General features: G+C 41.1%; 1 protein-coding gene across 1 annotated transcript in view; it reads right to left on the reverse strand.

Moving 5' to 3' along the window:
* The window catches only part of unc5db (unc-5 netrin receptor Db), a 246,866-nt gene extending 240,200 nt beyond the window's left edge, over positions 1 to 6,666 (reverse strand). The window contains exon 1 of the mRNA XM_008276956.1: positions 6,582 to 6,666. Coding sequence (XP_008275178.1) covers positions 6,582 to 6,666 — 85 coding nt within the window. The remainder of the gene's footprint in view (positions 1 to 6,581) is intronic.
* Between the last annotated feature and the right edge of the window lie 9,342 nt (positions 6,667 to 16,008).

Consider the following 16,008-nt stretch of genomic DNA (forward strand, 5'->3'; position numbering starts at 1 on the left):
TTGGTGTTATTTGTTGTCTTTACAGTGTCACTGCTATGATAGCTGATTTATTTCAACGCTGTTTGCAAATCTGTAGGGCAGTAAATGTTTTCATTATTAATTCATGTGCAAAACATTCTCTTTACTTATTAATCATTTGGTCCAAAAAATGTAGAAAACTGTGACAAATGTATATTAGAATTTCTCAATGCTAAAAGTGACATCTTTAAATTTCTTTGACAATGGAGTCACTGTGTCCATGTCTGGAATAGCTGTTTCTGTAAATTTCAACAACATCTCTTCAGGAAGTAGACCTTGATTTCATTTTGTTGAATATACAACCAAATGCAATAGGGATTGTTATTTTTGCCAACACAAATCAGTAGTAAAGGATTCTTTACAGAAACATTTCTTGAAACGGTTCTTTTAAGAACTTCCAAAGGTCCTTCAAATAACCACCAAAAACTTCCTCCTTTAGGCAACATAAATTGCGTTCCAGACAACCCACCGGATTCTATTTTGACAATAGTACTTGACAATCTTGGAAGTGACTTTTAAGCAAAAGACATAAATGAAAAAATATGAAGCAATGCTGGGTCCCTTCCAATAAAATACATTTATTATTTTGGGTTCTGGACTGCTGGCCAGGTAGAACAACATATTGCTAGCTGACAACTTGGGATCTGTGAAATTGCAGTTGGTATTTGTCACTGTTTTCTCATGTTTTATACACCAAATGATTCATCAGTAATGGGACTCCTTAGTTGTGTGAAATCAAACCAATGAGCTAAATGAAAAGAAATACTGCCAATGTGCCAAAAACTGCAGTTCGTCCAGCATCCACCTGAGACTGCCTCCAAAACTGAGTCGATCCTGTAGAACTCCCTGTTAAAATGTCCACCTTTACAACAGAAACAAGCAAGTTTACAGCCTTGTACAAAAAAACTATTTGGTATTTTTAGCCAATTTCCTCATTTATGATAACTGTGAAGAGGGTGACGTTCATATAACTTATTGGGTTCAATTGTTTTAAGTGTTAAAGTTATACATAATGGCTGTAACAGATGAGTGGATAACAGGTGAGTGCTTTCCCTGGACAAACGTTGCCCAGAGATGTTTGCATGGTCCACTTCAGGCTCACCCCTTTGCTCATTTACGGATTAGCTGGGAGTTAGGAGGAGTCAGGAACTGTGAAGCTGTTGATGGCTGGAGCCACCACACCAAGCTTCAAAACTGCTTGTCAGGAAACCTATTTGTGCTGTCATGGATGGTTTGTCCATTTTTATATACAGTCAATTTCTTTGATAAAGGAAAATGACATCTGCAGATGAGCCCACTACACAGAACCATGCTATTAGAAAACCTGAACCCCCGGGGGTTTTGTGAAAAAGCGGAAACCTATAGGTAGCATTGTAGAACTTGATATCAGTCTTGATCTTGTGATTACTTTTTGAAGGTCTCAGGATCATCCCAGAATTGATTTCAGTTTTAATCGGTCTTATGTCAGTCTCAGAAAAACCGCACTCAGGATTTATTTTCAAGACTGGTCAAAACCACAACTGTGGTGCTATCAATAAATTGCCTGTTCATTGTATAATTTCTAGTTAACATCATTATTGTGATTGGATGGAGAACTTCAGTGTGGGACTGACACTGGTCTGGTCCTGGTCTGAACACTTCAAAGTCTTGTCTCAGTACACTCTGGTCTTGGTCTTGACTTGGTCTCAGTTTAGACTACAACACTACCTGCAGGTGCATATGACATGCAGAAACTGGGAAAAGTTGAACATCTCAGTAACATTTAGTCACCCACCGGACGGAAGAACTCAGTAAGCTGCAGGGTTGATTGCTGACTACATTAAGCCTGTTAGGCAGCATGCTGATGAATCCACTCGTTGAAATGTGAAGGTAATAGGCTTGACATAGCAAAGACATAACTCATCGACTGTACCTGCAAAGTCTCCAAATGACAGCAATTCCAAGTAGGAGCCGGTCCAATATGAAAGAGGACTTTGCTTTTATTACCATCATCATTACTGTATATCATTTCTGAATGTACAGCCATTTGGTTTCATTTAAATGTAAATCTGAGCACTGAACTGCACACGTTGTCACCCAAGGCAGCCTGACTATGATGATTCATTCTGGGATCGGCAGGGAAAATATAAGAGCCCCTTTACTTTCTCTGAGGGAAAATAACAGATTTGACCTTTGTCTGTTTTCATGAAAGCCCTGTGCACAGCAAAATATATATATATAAAAAAAAACCTTGAGATTTTTTTTTCACTAGAAAACAAAAGTAGCCACAGTTTTGTGTATCCTTTGCACTCTGCTGTCTCTCTATTTTTTAATGCCCAACCTGAAAAGCAAGGACGCACATGCACAATCTGCAGCACAAGGTCAAGGTTGAAGTAAAGCCTGGGGACAATTGACAAGCCCACATGTCAAATGAGGTTGCAGCGACAGATAACAGATCGACACAGCATCGCACGCCATGTGGCGGCGGTTACTTTGACACAATTGTGCATCTGTGGAGCGGGGAAGATGCTGTTTGCTGCTAATGCTTATCAAATGAGGTGACCACCAAGGGCCCGAGCACATGTGCATGCACGCAGAACGGAGAGTCTGACTCTTTCCAGCAGGGCAAACATTAGCGGCGCCATACTCTAATCTCAAAACATATTCTTGTAATCACAGAGAGCATTAGCAAAACTTACAGCAGCATATGTTGAATTACTAACAAATGAACTGGGTGACTTCAACAATCCCCAATCAAATATCAGATAATCGCCTTGCTCATTACTTTTCTTATTCTATACACAGCCCTCTCTTGCTAAATCACACATTAAATAAATTATTAATCATGAAGTCCCAAATAAATGTGCCTGCATGTCAAGTGAAATCAACAGGAGTCTCATCAGAAGCCAGGTTTTGAGGGACATTACGTATCAGTACAGCCAGACAGCCTTTTTGCATGTCTAAGTAGAGCTTTGTTAGGACGTGAATGCACGACAACAAACCGACGGGGAAGCTGCATCTTGTGTTTAAGCAGAATTGCGAGGCACAGCTGAAAAGCCTTTTAAAGTTTTCCCCCTGGGCCACGCCGCTCTTACTCTCAGCCGTGTTACACATGGAGGAGCCCTCCTCCGTGACCCTTCGCGTGAGTCTTGTTCCCAGCCAACGGGGGCCTGCGAACATCAGCCATTGATCCTTAAGAGCTTAAATCTTGCTGAGAAAGAGCTAGTGCTGTCGAGTCCCGCTGCGGCTGCCGGACCGCTGCTGTTTGATGCTGTTTGGTTCATAGAGTCAACCTTGTGGGAAAATGTCCGTGTGACACCTGTCGTTACATTTATGGGTTTGAGAGTGATGTGACGTGCGGGGAAATGGTAACATGGAAGCCACTGGGTCGGTATATGAGGAGCAGGAAACAGCATGAGGTGCCACTTTGAATGCCACAGACTCTAGTGAAGCATTCAAGGTTAATTAATTGGCAACTATTTTGACACCCAGTAAGTCAGTACAATCATCCATTATCTATACACCACTTAATCCTCTGTAGGGTCGCAGGGGGCTGGAGCCTATCCCAGCTGACTTAGGGTGAAGGCAGGGGACACCCTGGACAGGTCACCAGTCTATCAGAGGGCTACAAATAGAAACAAACAAGCGCACTCACATTCACACCTACAGACAATTTAGAATCACCAATTAACCTCAACATGTTTTTGGACTGTAGGAGGAAGCTGGAGAACTTGGAGAGAACCCACGCTGCACAGAAAGAACATGCAAACTCCACACAGGAAGATCCCATGCCAGGACGTGAAGCAGGGATCTTCTAGCTGTGAAGTGACAGTGCTAACCACAATTATTTTTTATGCAAAAACTGTAAAAACATTCTCTGAATTTAGCGTCTCAGATGTGAGGATGCTGTGCTATTTTCTGTTATATATGATATCAAACTAAAACTATTTATATTGATGGTCACATAATAGAACACTATACTAATTTTTTTTGACATGTTACACACAAAAACTGTTTAAATCAAGAAACAATCAACACTGAAAGCAACTGTTCACGGCAATCAGTTGTATTAGGCTACACATTGACACTCCCACACCTGTTCATATGAAAGCAAAGTTCTGGCCTGTTTCAAATACTGGCCTGATTCTGGTACAGAATCCTGTTTGAACTCAGGAAGTGATAAATCTAAAGTCTGATTGCAGTCATAATTCAATCTGTCTTCTAAACAGCAGTGAACAAAAAATACGGCCGAACAACAGAGGACCCACAGGTTTCAGATCTTTTGCTACTGTCATCTCTTTGATGATGACTCCTTCGGTATAGAGCATCACAGCGCAACGAGAGACCAGTGTACTGATGCAGTCTACCTCGCAGGGCTTCTGGGTGCTGACGTTCCTCAATATCAAACAATATCAAGTGACTTTTTTTTTTTCTCTCTTTTCTTTTTCTTTTTTACTTAAAAAAAAAGTGGATATTTGTATAGAGCAATGCGCTTGTATTATCAGCCTTTTTACTAAGAGACTATATCAGTAGTTCCCAAACTACCAGTGGAGTTGCAGGAGAAAACTAAGCAGTTATGAATTGATTCAAAGGAGAAGAGAGACAACAAACATACAGTATTTTTATCTCGATAAAATTCCTTAACTTTTATTGAATAATGTCGAACTGAGTCCAGGTAACTCATCAAATGACCCTCATGATGTCATCAGGGTTATTTCGCTGCTGGGTTTGAGAGTCAATACTTTTACAACCAGTGTTACAAACTGGAGGTGTGGAGTTTCAAAGATGTGGCCCATTACTGGGAAAGAAGGGTCTAATGAAAGATCCTATCAAATTGCATGATGGGAATTGTAGGATCATGTTTTAGGAGCTTACAAGACATCAGTATATCCTGCTGCTTCCATTCGGGCCATCCTATCATTCAGCTTTCCACCGGCGCAATAATAAACCGCTGAAGTGCCTTTTAACTTCTTGTAGCTCATAAATATAATTATGCAACCAGATGGTGAGGGATGCAAGGAGACATCATTTCAATGTACTTGTATCATTTCTCTGTTTATTTTGAACAAGTTGTCCGTACAGTTTCAGTATGTTTTTTTCTGTTTGTACAACATGACCCGTCACTGTTTCCTCACAATATAACCAATAAAACACAGGATCTACCACATGACAAAGATGGAATGTTCCTTTGCACAAGAGACTTTACACATGGATGTGCAGCAGGGGCAGGATTGTGTAACATTAATTTATTACTGCATTCGGTTCAGCTCCGCCTGCTGCCATAGAATGAGTTTAGAGCATGTGGCTCTATAGTGGAAACAGTAACATCACATCAGATCTCTGTCCATGCTCACCTATAACCTACATTCACAAGAATGAGGAGAACCTGCTCGCTGCTGCAGCCGGTAAAGTGAGTAAAATATTGAGTTGTGGTGGACTAATGAAAAATTTTTCAAGCACAACCACATGACTGTAAGGCAAATTGTGGTGGAGTTGTGTGCTGTGACATTTGATTCAAACTGCTGATGGGGAGTGATGTGCAGTGCAGCTGCTTAAAAATCACTAACATCTCAGCTACAGAAGAGTCTCTGTATTGAATGCATATTGAATAAAACAAAAGAAAAAAGTCTATCTGGGTGCTAAATCAGTCATGCTTCTTGATTTTGTTTTCTGTTTAAAGAGAGAGAGAAAAAAATACTACACCAAGCAGAGGCGGGTTTCCAATCCTCATCAGGATCCCCACTTGGCACAGCCGCCTCACATTCAGCTGCTTTTCTTTTATCAACAATTTGCGTAAAACATGTTCATTGTTGTTTTTTTCTGTCAACTATACACGCAAAACGCTTTCAAAAATATATATATATATATAAAAAATCTTGTTCAAAAGTGAATGGTACCCGTCGAAATCCGTCTCCACTGCCCTTTCAAAAACCATTTAAGGTGCGTCAGTGTTTTTCTTAATTTTTGCATGATTCCAGCATGCATGCCCCTGCACCCCGCACAAGATGCTTTCCATGCCCTCTTTCTTTTTTCCCCCTGACACTTTGTCCACTTCATGATACCAGAGAGCGGATAGTCCTAAAAAGAAGAAGCAGCGCTTTTAAACTCAGAAAAATGCAATAACATGCCTGTTGCTCAGGCGTGCCTGCGTTAAAGCATCTAACACTGGACGCAGCGCGGTCATGATGATGGATTCATTAAAGACTCAAAACTGTGTGAAAATGGGATAATTGGCTTCGATTTGAGGGAGATATGAAAAGGATAAACAATGTGGGAAGTTGCCAGTGTGAGCTGTGGCTTGATGAATCAATAGAAGAAGCTCAGCTGCGCATTGGATGAAGAGCAGACTCAAATAGTGGCAAAGTCCGAGGATCATTTTTTTTTAAAAACGCACGCTGAAACCTGAATGTGCGCGGTGATGTATTTGCAAACCTTGACCAATAACCAAGATCTGTACAATCGTGACAAGTGGTGCGTAACCACGAGGATGGCACAGGAAAAATGTTTTTTGCCAAGCCGGGAAAAGCGTTTACAACGCAGTGACACCCAAAGTAGCCATGCATGCATACGGACACATCTCTTACCTTTGGAGATCACGAATGCTGTGCAATAAACAAGGAGCAGGAGGCCCGGGATGAAGAGGTAACGTCCTTTTGTCAGCGCACTCATACCGACGCGTAGCTCTCCACGGATCCGCTATAGAGGTGACGGCGCTCCGGAGCTCCGGTGCCTCCTCTCGCCTCCTCCGAGCTGGACAAGCCCCGGCTGCGCAAGTTCCTCCTGTAAACCAGCGAAGGGGACAGTTTGGCGCTCTGGCAGGAGAAGAAGCAGCAGAAGAAGAAGTGAATGGCTCGCGGGCTGGACTGTTGATCGAAAGGGTAGAAGCATCTTCACTTCACTTTTGCTGTGCCTGTGTGCGCAGCAGGGGAGACGTGCGCTCCGAGTTTACCTCCCTTTCCAGGCATCATCATCCCGGAGCCTGCCTCGTGCTAACCAATGGCAGAGTGAGAAAGGCTGAGAGGAGGAGACCGAGCGGTAGGCGACATGTAGGCCTAATCACTCAAACGCTTGTTCTTACTGTAATGCAGCCGTCACATGTGCAGCCCGGCGTGATGGACGCTGAGACAGTGGAAGTTGAGGAATATTGGCCAAAGTAGGGAATAATATAGGAGGTTGTTTTACTCAACCTTGCAACCTGCATCCCCTGTTATTTCCAGTAAAATCAGATAAATTAAAGCCAAAGTTAAGCCTTAACTATCAAATCTGTGGCCACTGTGATGCTTTCCTCTTCAGACACACAGTGCACCTTAATGCTCCTCTGGGATCTAACAAATGTTTTTTGACATTTCTCCTGCTGTCATGCAGTAATAATTGAAAGCTACAAAATCTCCAGATTTTGCTTCTGTGACAAAATATTTTAAAAATCACTAGTATGTGACAGAGGTTAAGATGAGAGGGAGAAAGTGGTTCAGTTCTACTACATGGGAGATAGGGTGGACGCAAATTACAAAAAAATGCCAAAAAAAAGAAATAAAAAATGCATGAAAAAAATGTATTTCTTTTTTATGCTGTCCTGCAGCAGCAAATACTTGAAAAGATAACTTCCATAACTACCATCGCCAAATCCTATAAGATGCACAAAACCAAGAACGAATGTGTCCTAACAACTGCCTAATTCAGCTTAATTCCACTCTATTCCCACAGAGCCCTGATGTATAAAACACATCAATGAGGCAAACTTTTGCACTCAGTAACATATTTCTTTATTCTGGACAATTTGGCCACTATAGTTCATTTAGCAAGTTGGTAAATTACCTATACTGTTACCAAATCTCTCATCCACAACCTCTGTAAAGCTGGATTTATGCTCCCTCCAAGCTGCACCTCAGATGGTTAGTAAAAGTAATTTTTTGGAAAGCTGCAAGGACCCTTTTTGCCTCGATATACACTGTCTGGTAAAATCCTTCATTTCCCTCAATAAACCGAAGCAAAAGCTAACATAATCTAGCCACATTAATAAATTCATCAACAAATAAATTACATAGAAAATAAGCCTGAATTATCCTTGAACAGCTAGTTGAACGCCACGGACAGACAGACATAGACGTACCTCAGCAGCTCAGCTGTAAACACACCTGACTGACTGAACATGGCGATCTGCTCTAACTTCAGCTGTTCACAGTCAATAAAACAGCTTGAAAATCCAGTACTTTCAGGCACTGACTACAACCATGCTAACAGCAAGCACACCTATATTATAATCTATTGTAAGTATTATGTAGCTGGATCATGGCACAGAGCTCTCACAGAACATATGGTGAAAGGTCAGCAGTCCCTGTGGTTTAGGTATAACACTGAGGTAAGGCTTCTTAAGTAATTCAGAGGGATTTGGATTCGATGAGCAAATTTGCTGCTTATCTACCCCCAACACAGGAAACGTGGCTGGTAATTGCTAAAGGAACTTCCTAAAGGTAAAGAAGAAAAGCATCTTAACAATAGAAGAAACACAACTGAAAGAAAAGTGGCAAAAAATGGCATTAGATGAGACTTTAACCCGTCTATCAAGGAGTACAGCCCGTATCTGTCCTTAAAGATTTTAGAATGTTGCTCTTTCAATAAAGAGTCCTCCTAGTATTGTAAACTGAATGAATGAACCCTTTTTTAAAGTGTTTCTAATTCACAGAGCCCAATGTTGAGTTTTGGAGCTGGTATTGACTGAATGTAGGGATGTTTTAGGTTAAAAAAAAAAAAAAAAAAAGCCAGACAGAGTCATTGAAGGAGCTCTACAAATGTATTCATTATCAGAACTGCATGAATAATAGCAACTTATGGTTGTATTTCAAAAACAGATTTTTCTCTTACACTGTTATTTATTGTTTCAAATTCATGATCAGTATTAATCGAGGATTTAAGGTGGAAACCATCTACTTTTTAGGACTTCATCACTTGAGTCTATATTGCACTGTGATGCATTTCACTAGATATATTTGTGCTAAATCACTTTACCATAAACTTGTTATTTTTTATATAACGAAAGAGTTAAACCAGGAGCCCATCATTCTCTTCTGTCCAAGGTCCTTCTAACTGGTAATTTGAGTCCTGCTCCATCGTAGTGCCAGCTCTACATAAACTCTGACTTTACTGTGCAAGCAGTGAAAAGATGACCATATATGCATGTTGGGGCAGTACATTAAACAACATGTAATGCATGAGGCCTGTTTTCTTACTACAACATGGCAGATGGACACAATTATGTTCCAAGCATTTTTTCTAAATGTTATTTCTGTTAAGAACATTCTCCTATACAATGTTTTTTTTTTTTTTTTAGTGACACTATTATGCAGCACACTATATAGAATACAGTCCTACATCACTTGTGTAATGTTGTGCATGTATACCCATTAATGCCATCTCAGACTTGTGCTGTGTTCAGAGTGATGCACATGTTGCAAGTCTGACCCAGTAACCTTTACGGAAAAGTGAGCAGGATGCTCATTCAGACATGAAGCTGACAGTCAGATGCTGTGAAAGTAACAAAAAGGAGTTCATGTCTGAAAGGGAGCTCAGTGGCTTCATGATTACCCAGTAGATGCAATGATCTGTCAACAATGGTTAAAAAGATATCTGACATTTGATGTTTGTCTTTTTCATTATGACACATTTAGAAACTAAATCAAGTGTGACATCTATAATGTTCTTGTTTCAGAATCATTAGAATGACAGTAAAACACAGCTCCTCTCACCTTTTCACTGCACATTCCTTAAGAAGAAAATATACTGTTTTGTCCACCATTCAGCATTTATAAAGCAGCCAGGCTCACTTGAACAATAACTGCAAATCAACACTTTCAAAAAGCCACCCACATTACTTTCTGTTCATAATCTTTGCTTTTCTGTCAAAATTTTCAGCAACTCTGCTGCTGATGTTGGGAATATCTTTGGCAAGCTTCCCCTCCATCAAGCAAAGCTCAGGGTGTTTTGTCAGGAAGTTCTTGACCTGATTCTGCGTTCAACATATTCTGCATTCAATTATGTTTTCACTCTCTTCTGACACAGAAGTGAGGTTCTGTAATCAGTGTGACCAGCAGAAAGCTGTATATGGAATGGCTTTAAATTTCAATTTGTGTATATGAAGAAAATGAGATACTGCAGGGCAAGCAACCTTCACTACATATGAATGATCAAACTGGAATTGGTATATTTTATTACATCTGTTTTTTAATATTTTACTTTATCTGCCACATTTATGGCAGCTTGACTGAGTTTGTTATTGATTGGTAGCTGAAAATTAAATGTAAGTAACTATAAAATGCCAAAACCTCAAAGTTTTCCTATTGCTGATATGTTGCTGCAACAGGAACGTATCAGCATATCAGATATTTCAGTGTCTGAAATTTCATATTCCTTGTTACAGTGTGAAAATGTGTCTATGTATTTATTGTAATGTTATTTTAGCTCCATGTTGGATTAAAGTTATTTCAATTTATATTCAAATAAAAGAAATTAAAAGAAAGAAATCGCTTATTTGGAGTAAAGTCACTCAGCATGAAACCTTGGATTTATCTCTGGACTGAATATCTCAGCCGTGTCTCAGAGTTGCTGTGAACATTATTGTTCTCAGCCACGTAGCATTGAAAACTTTACCTGAACTCCTCACTGAATTCAAAGAAGGTTTCACTTTGTTGTTTTTCTCCTTTGAGTCATGGATATACAAAAGAAGAAGTGGATAATGGATGGCAAGATGGAGCCTCAAGCTGAAAACAATTTTCTAGCTTCCTCCACAAGATACCCTAATGCTTTATATCCATTTAGCATGTGCATTAGCATCAAGCCGATAACCAGTCTTCATGGTGCCCTGCTGCCCCAAAATTAGCAAACTGTGTTTTTAGGTTTCCAAGTGTCACGGTGGGTGCTGGGAACCCAGGTGCAGAGACAGAAGTAGGCAGAAACAGGTCTAGTTTACAAAAAAGGGAATTATTAGACAAAAGAAATGTACCTGAAAAACCTAGAAGAACCTCTATCAACAGAATGTGATGTAAGGAAAACTAAACTAAAAGTGTCCAGAACAGTCTGGGGGCAGCCCTGAGGCAGGTCACAACAAAAAGGTTCAGAAACAGGAAGGCACAGTCTGGAGGGCAGCCCAGAGGCAGGTCAAAACTAAACAAGTTCCAAAAACCACCAAGGGAGTCCAGCATAGCCTGGAGAATGGCCCTGACATGGGTCTAAAACCTAATTACATACTCCATTGACGCTGGTCAAAAACTGAATAATGAGTCCAAAAACAAGAAGACAGTCCAGAGGCAGTCAGGAGGCTGGTCAAAAACAAAACTACATTTTCCAAGGAGCCGCTCCGGAAGATGACACATAAGATGGAACCCTTCAGAGGGCCAGGTTGGAAGCTGACAGCAGTGGATCGCCACGGGGGCCGGTCAACTAGATGGAATTCCTCCGAAGATCAGGCTGAAGATCAGTGGCAGCAGAAGAGGAACCCCCCTGGAGGCTGGCAACAGAGGAGGCACAACCCCTCAGGTGGGAAAAAAAAAAAAAAAAGCAGAGCCCCTCTGGAGCTGAACCTGGGACAGTCTCTTTAACAGAGGATTCCTCAGCTGACTTTGGCAGATCCCAGTTCTTGACACTGATGAAGATGGGGTTGACACACTCGGAATCAGGTGAGATGGTGTTGAGCTGCTTGGGAACAGGAAACCCTGTTGACCCGCTCAGGAACAGATGAGACCTCCCAGAAGATGGCTCCTGTGTATCTCCAGGAGTTTGCTAAGGCAGGAAACTGGTGAGATTACTGTGGAGATCGTCTAGTCCAAGGGCTCTATCCAGCAGAAAAGATGAGCACAAGAGGATACGAAGATGGGGGGCGGGGGACAGAAGGGTGGGCGGCTGTGGCTCAGGTGGTAGAGAGAGTCGGTCAATGATCGGAAGGTCGGTGCTTCGATACCGCCCTGTAACCTGTGTCATGGTCGTGTCCGTGGGCAAGACACTTCACCCACCTTGCCTGGTGTGAATGCATATGAATGGATTGTTTAAGGTGGTGGTCGGAGGGGCTATAGGCGCAAAATGGCAGCCACGCCTCTGTCAGCCTGCCCCAGGGCAGCTGTGGCTACAATCGTAGCTACCACCACCAGAATGAATGTGTGTGAATGAATAATTGACAGTGTACAGCAACTCTGAATGTCTAGAAAAGCGCTGTATAAATCTGATGAGTTACTATTAACTGGGAGCCTCTTCTACGTCAGGAACCTTGTTGTCCGCTGGAGGTTGATTTAAAGGCGAAGCGGGTCCACCACAAAGGAGACTCCCAGGAAGCATCAGACATGGTATCTGGGGCTGTTGATAAAATCCAAAATGAACTCTGGGGGCCTTGAAACAGATAATTTAGGGAGGTTGTGGTCTTAAACAGGAAAAAACGGACTAATTTGAGCTGACAAGGTGGCAACCTGACTGGTGAGAGAATTAGGTTGACTGAGTAGGGCTTGACCCCCTGGCTGGATCTGCTGGAGGGCTGGCACCCAGTCAGAGCCGGGTTCGCTGGGTTCTTTCCTGGCCAGACTATACTGTCATGGCGGGTGCTGGGAACCCAGGTGCAGACACAGAAGCAGGTGGGACAGGTCAAGTTTACAAAAGGGATTTGTTCGACAAAAGAGTTTGACTGAAACAAATACAGAATGGAGAAACTAAACTGACTAGAAAACAGAACAGGTCAAACCAGACTTCATTCAAAAAATAAGCGACATTAAAGAAGGACCTCTAACTAGCAAACATAATGGGATCTAAGGAAAACTAATATAACTTAACTTAAGCTTAGCTAATACAAACAGGGACACACACAGGACAGGCAACTAAACTGAAGAGGCAGGCAGGTAGGTTTGAGGAATAGGAGTCGGCAAGATGAGCCACAGCAGACAAAAGCTGGGGAAACGCTGGAGTGGAGTTGGTGGCAGGTATAGGCTGGCTGCAGGCGGGATCGGGACACTGTATGCAGAGGAGGGAAGACAGACAGAGTAAGCAAGGCCGAGTCAGAGGGAAAGAGAGCGGCAGAAGGCGAGGGAGGGAAAGGGAGCCAGAAAGAGGGAGCCAGGCTGGGGCAGAGGTGTTGACACCAAGTCTTATTGGGCCAAATAGATGAAAGTCTGATAATATAAAGAACTAGCAAAGTACTCAGAGAGCGCTTTTCTCAAGCAGCTAATGTCCAGCTGATTTCCAGCCAATGTTAAAGTCCTGCATTCATTTTATCTACACTATTAGATTCATGGAGAATCAAAACATACCTTTAGCATTTGAATTAACCTTGTTATCATTAACAACAAGCTGACGGAGCAGTGAACGGTCGTTCTGTACTCTCAAATATTTTTTACACTGATGTTTTTTCTGCAGTTACTTACTGGCTTTGAAGCTGCTAGCAAACGCTATGCAAGGTTAGCATAGCAATATTATTGCTAACATAAACAGACAGGTAGTAGCTTAAGCTAGGTTAGCACAAGTTTAGCAATGCAACGTAAATGAAAAGCATGACCGATGCAACAAAGCACACGTCAGTTGTCATGACACATGACAAAGAGAGTTAAAGTGAAACAGGAGACATGTTGAGTCATTGTTATTATCACAGCGTCGTTATGAACTTACCTGTCAGTAGCTCTGCTCAGCCCACTCCTGTGATGTTGCCTGGCTGTAGCTTCCTCATGTACTACTGAGAAGACAGCGATGAGAACTGAATGGCGTCAGAGCTCCATCTAGTGGACAAACGGCGCACCGACAGGATTTACTGTTCTATGACAGAATAACAAGATGGTAAGCCAGAACATCACCAAAATGTAATCATTGGTTCATTGTGCCATTATCAACATTTCCTAAAATTTCATGAAAATCCTTTTAAAATATTTGAGTTATCTTGCTAACAAACAAACAAACAAACAAACAGATAAATGCTGGCTAAAACATAACCTTCTTGGCGGAGGTAATAATATTGCCTGGCTTGTGGCACTCTTCCGCTTCATTCCATCTTGTCATATGATGGTCGCAGAAATTGTACGACAGTTTGGCCACTTGGCCAAAAATCTAACCTTCTGGTAATTACTGCTTTGGTTTTAATTATTTGGCCCCAGGGGACAATTATTTATTTTTAATTGAACTGAATTAACAACAGGTATAGCCTAGCTACAAAGAAAAGAAACTATTAACAAACAAACAAAAAAGTAAACGTAAGAAATCCACTGAAAACATTGACATGTTGTCTTGTGGGAGCTAGCCAACATGTTAACAAAATAATTAAGAGTATTTTTACCAACCTTTGTTTTTTGTTTAGTTTGCAGTAATTCCCCCGTCAGCAACTCCAGCTACTCTAAATCATCATTATGCTAGTGAAATTGGTTATTTCTCATTCTGAAATATTTTATCTTATTTTTTTACTTTTCTATTTTTAGCATCCAGGGAAGGATTATGTTAGATTTTTTGTATAGTGAGAACCACCTTCTATTTATGTTGTCCAGCCACAACATTAAAACCACCTGCTATGCTGGCAGGTCTTTTTGGTCCTGTGGGTTGCAGGTTGGGACCTTCATGGATGAGATTTGTTGTGTCGCATCCTGAAGATGTGACATCAGATGGGGATCTGGGGTGTTTGGAGGCCTGGTCAGCACTGTTTTGGCGTGTTGCCTAAGTAATTTCTGAGCATTTTGATCTGGCTGAGGGATGTTGGGTTGGTCTGTAACAATGTTTAGGTGATTTTCCAGCTGAACGTTACATTATAACAAGATCAGTATTGCTCACTTCACCTTTCAGTGGGTTTTAATGTTATGACTGATGGGTGGATCACTAGGGCTAACTTGCTCTTCTTGCTTTTCAAGTCTGGGATCATATAACTTATACAGATATCCAGTACTAATTTCGGCCTTTTTATAGGGTTGCTGTTTTAAAATGAAATGAATGGTTTATAACATTTTTAGAAAATCAGTTGGTCATAAAGTTTTCAAAGTCAAGTTTTAGTATCAGCATTGCTTTTAAAATCTGCATAATTTATTTATATTTTCTGCTGATAAAATCCACAATTACTGCACATAAAAAAGAACCTAGTACTGTGCAAAAATGAAGCTAAATGTGTAAAAACATACCAAGAATTTTCAGTTGTAAGTCCGTAGCCATTTTCTTCAAGGCCAAGCATCTGTCCCAGTGTTCAGGAACATTCTCAGTATTAAACGTAGCATTGATGTGGTGCTCAATAGAATGGAACTGCACTTTACAACAAATAAGATTTTATTGAACTGAGAACATCATGAAACAACCTCTGTTTCTGCTGACCACTTTCATACCAGTCTGTTCTGGACTGGGCACTCGTGACAGGGCTGCTACCTCTTGTAGCTTTTCATTTAAAATGATTGGGAGAACAACCAGTCTAAGTACATCCAGCCATGCAGATAAAACAAAGTGGGCAGCCCTTTGTTTTCATGGATGGTGAGAGCTGAAAGAATGGTACACAACTATTTCAACTATACTTGACTGGAGAGCAGCAGTGGGATTACTGTGTATAATAATTTTAATTCCACTGTAAGTACACAGCCAAGGCCAACCTGTCTTCCAAAAATGATGGCCATGTACAACGGTGACTAATGTGTTTTATAGAAAGCACAAAATGTTCATTGGGTTACTGAACATTGTCAAAAATGTCATGTTTTTCCTCCTGGAAACTACAGCCTGATCAAAGACTACATGGTCATATCTAAGCAAAGCACCTAAAGGAAAGTTATACATTTAGATTTTGGTACAAGCTACACAATGAGCCTCTGTGTCTCAAACAAATATCTATCAGTTAGACAGTTTGTGACCCTGCTTCCACGCTAAATATGGACCACTTACCATGTTGCCATAATAACAATTAGACATTAAAAGAAAGACAATGCTCCTGGATGTTACACATGTACATGACTAAACTGTAACAGCAAGTTTTAAATGTTCTACACTTACATGTCTTTTATATAGTGCTTTTCTACCTTTATGGCACTCAAA

This window comes from Stegastes partitus, unplaced genomic scaffold (assembly GCF_000690725.1).
Source record: "Stegastes partitus isolate 25-593 unplaced genomic scaffold, Stegastes_partitus-1.0.2 Scaffold84, whole genome shotgun sequence".
Lineage (NCBI taxonomy): Eukaryota > Metazoa > Chordata > Actinopteri > Pomacentridae > Stegastes > Stegastes partitus.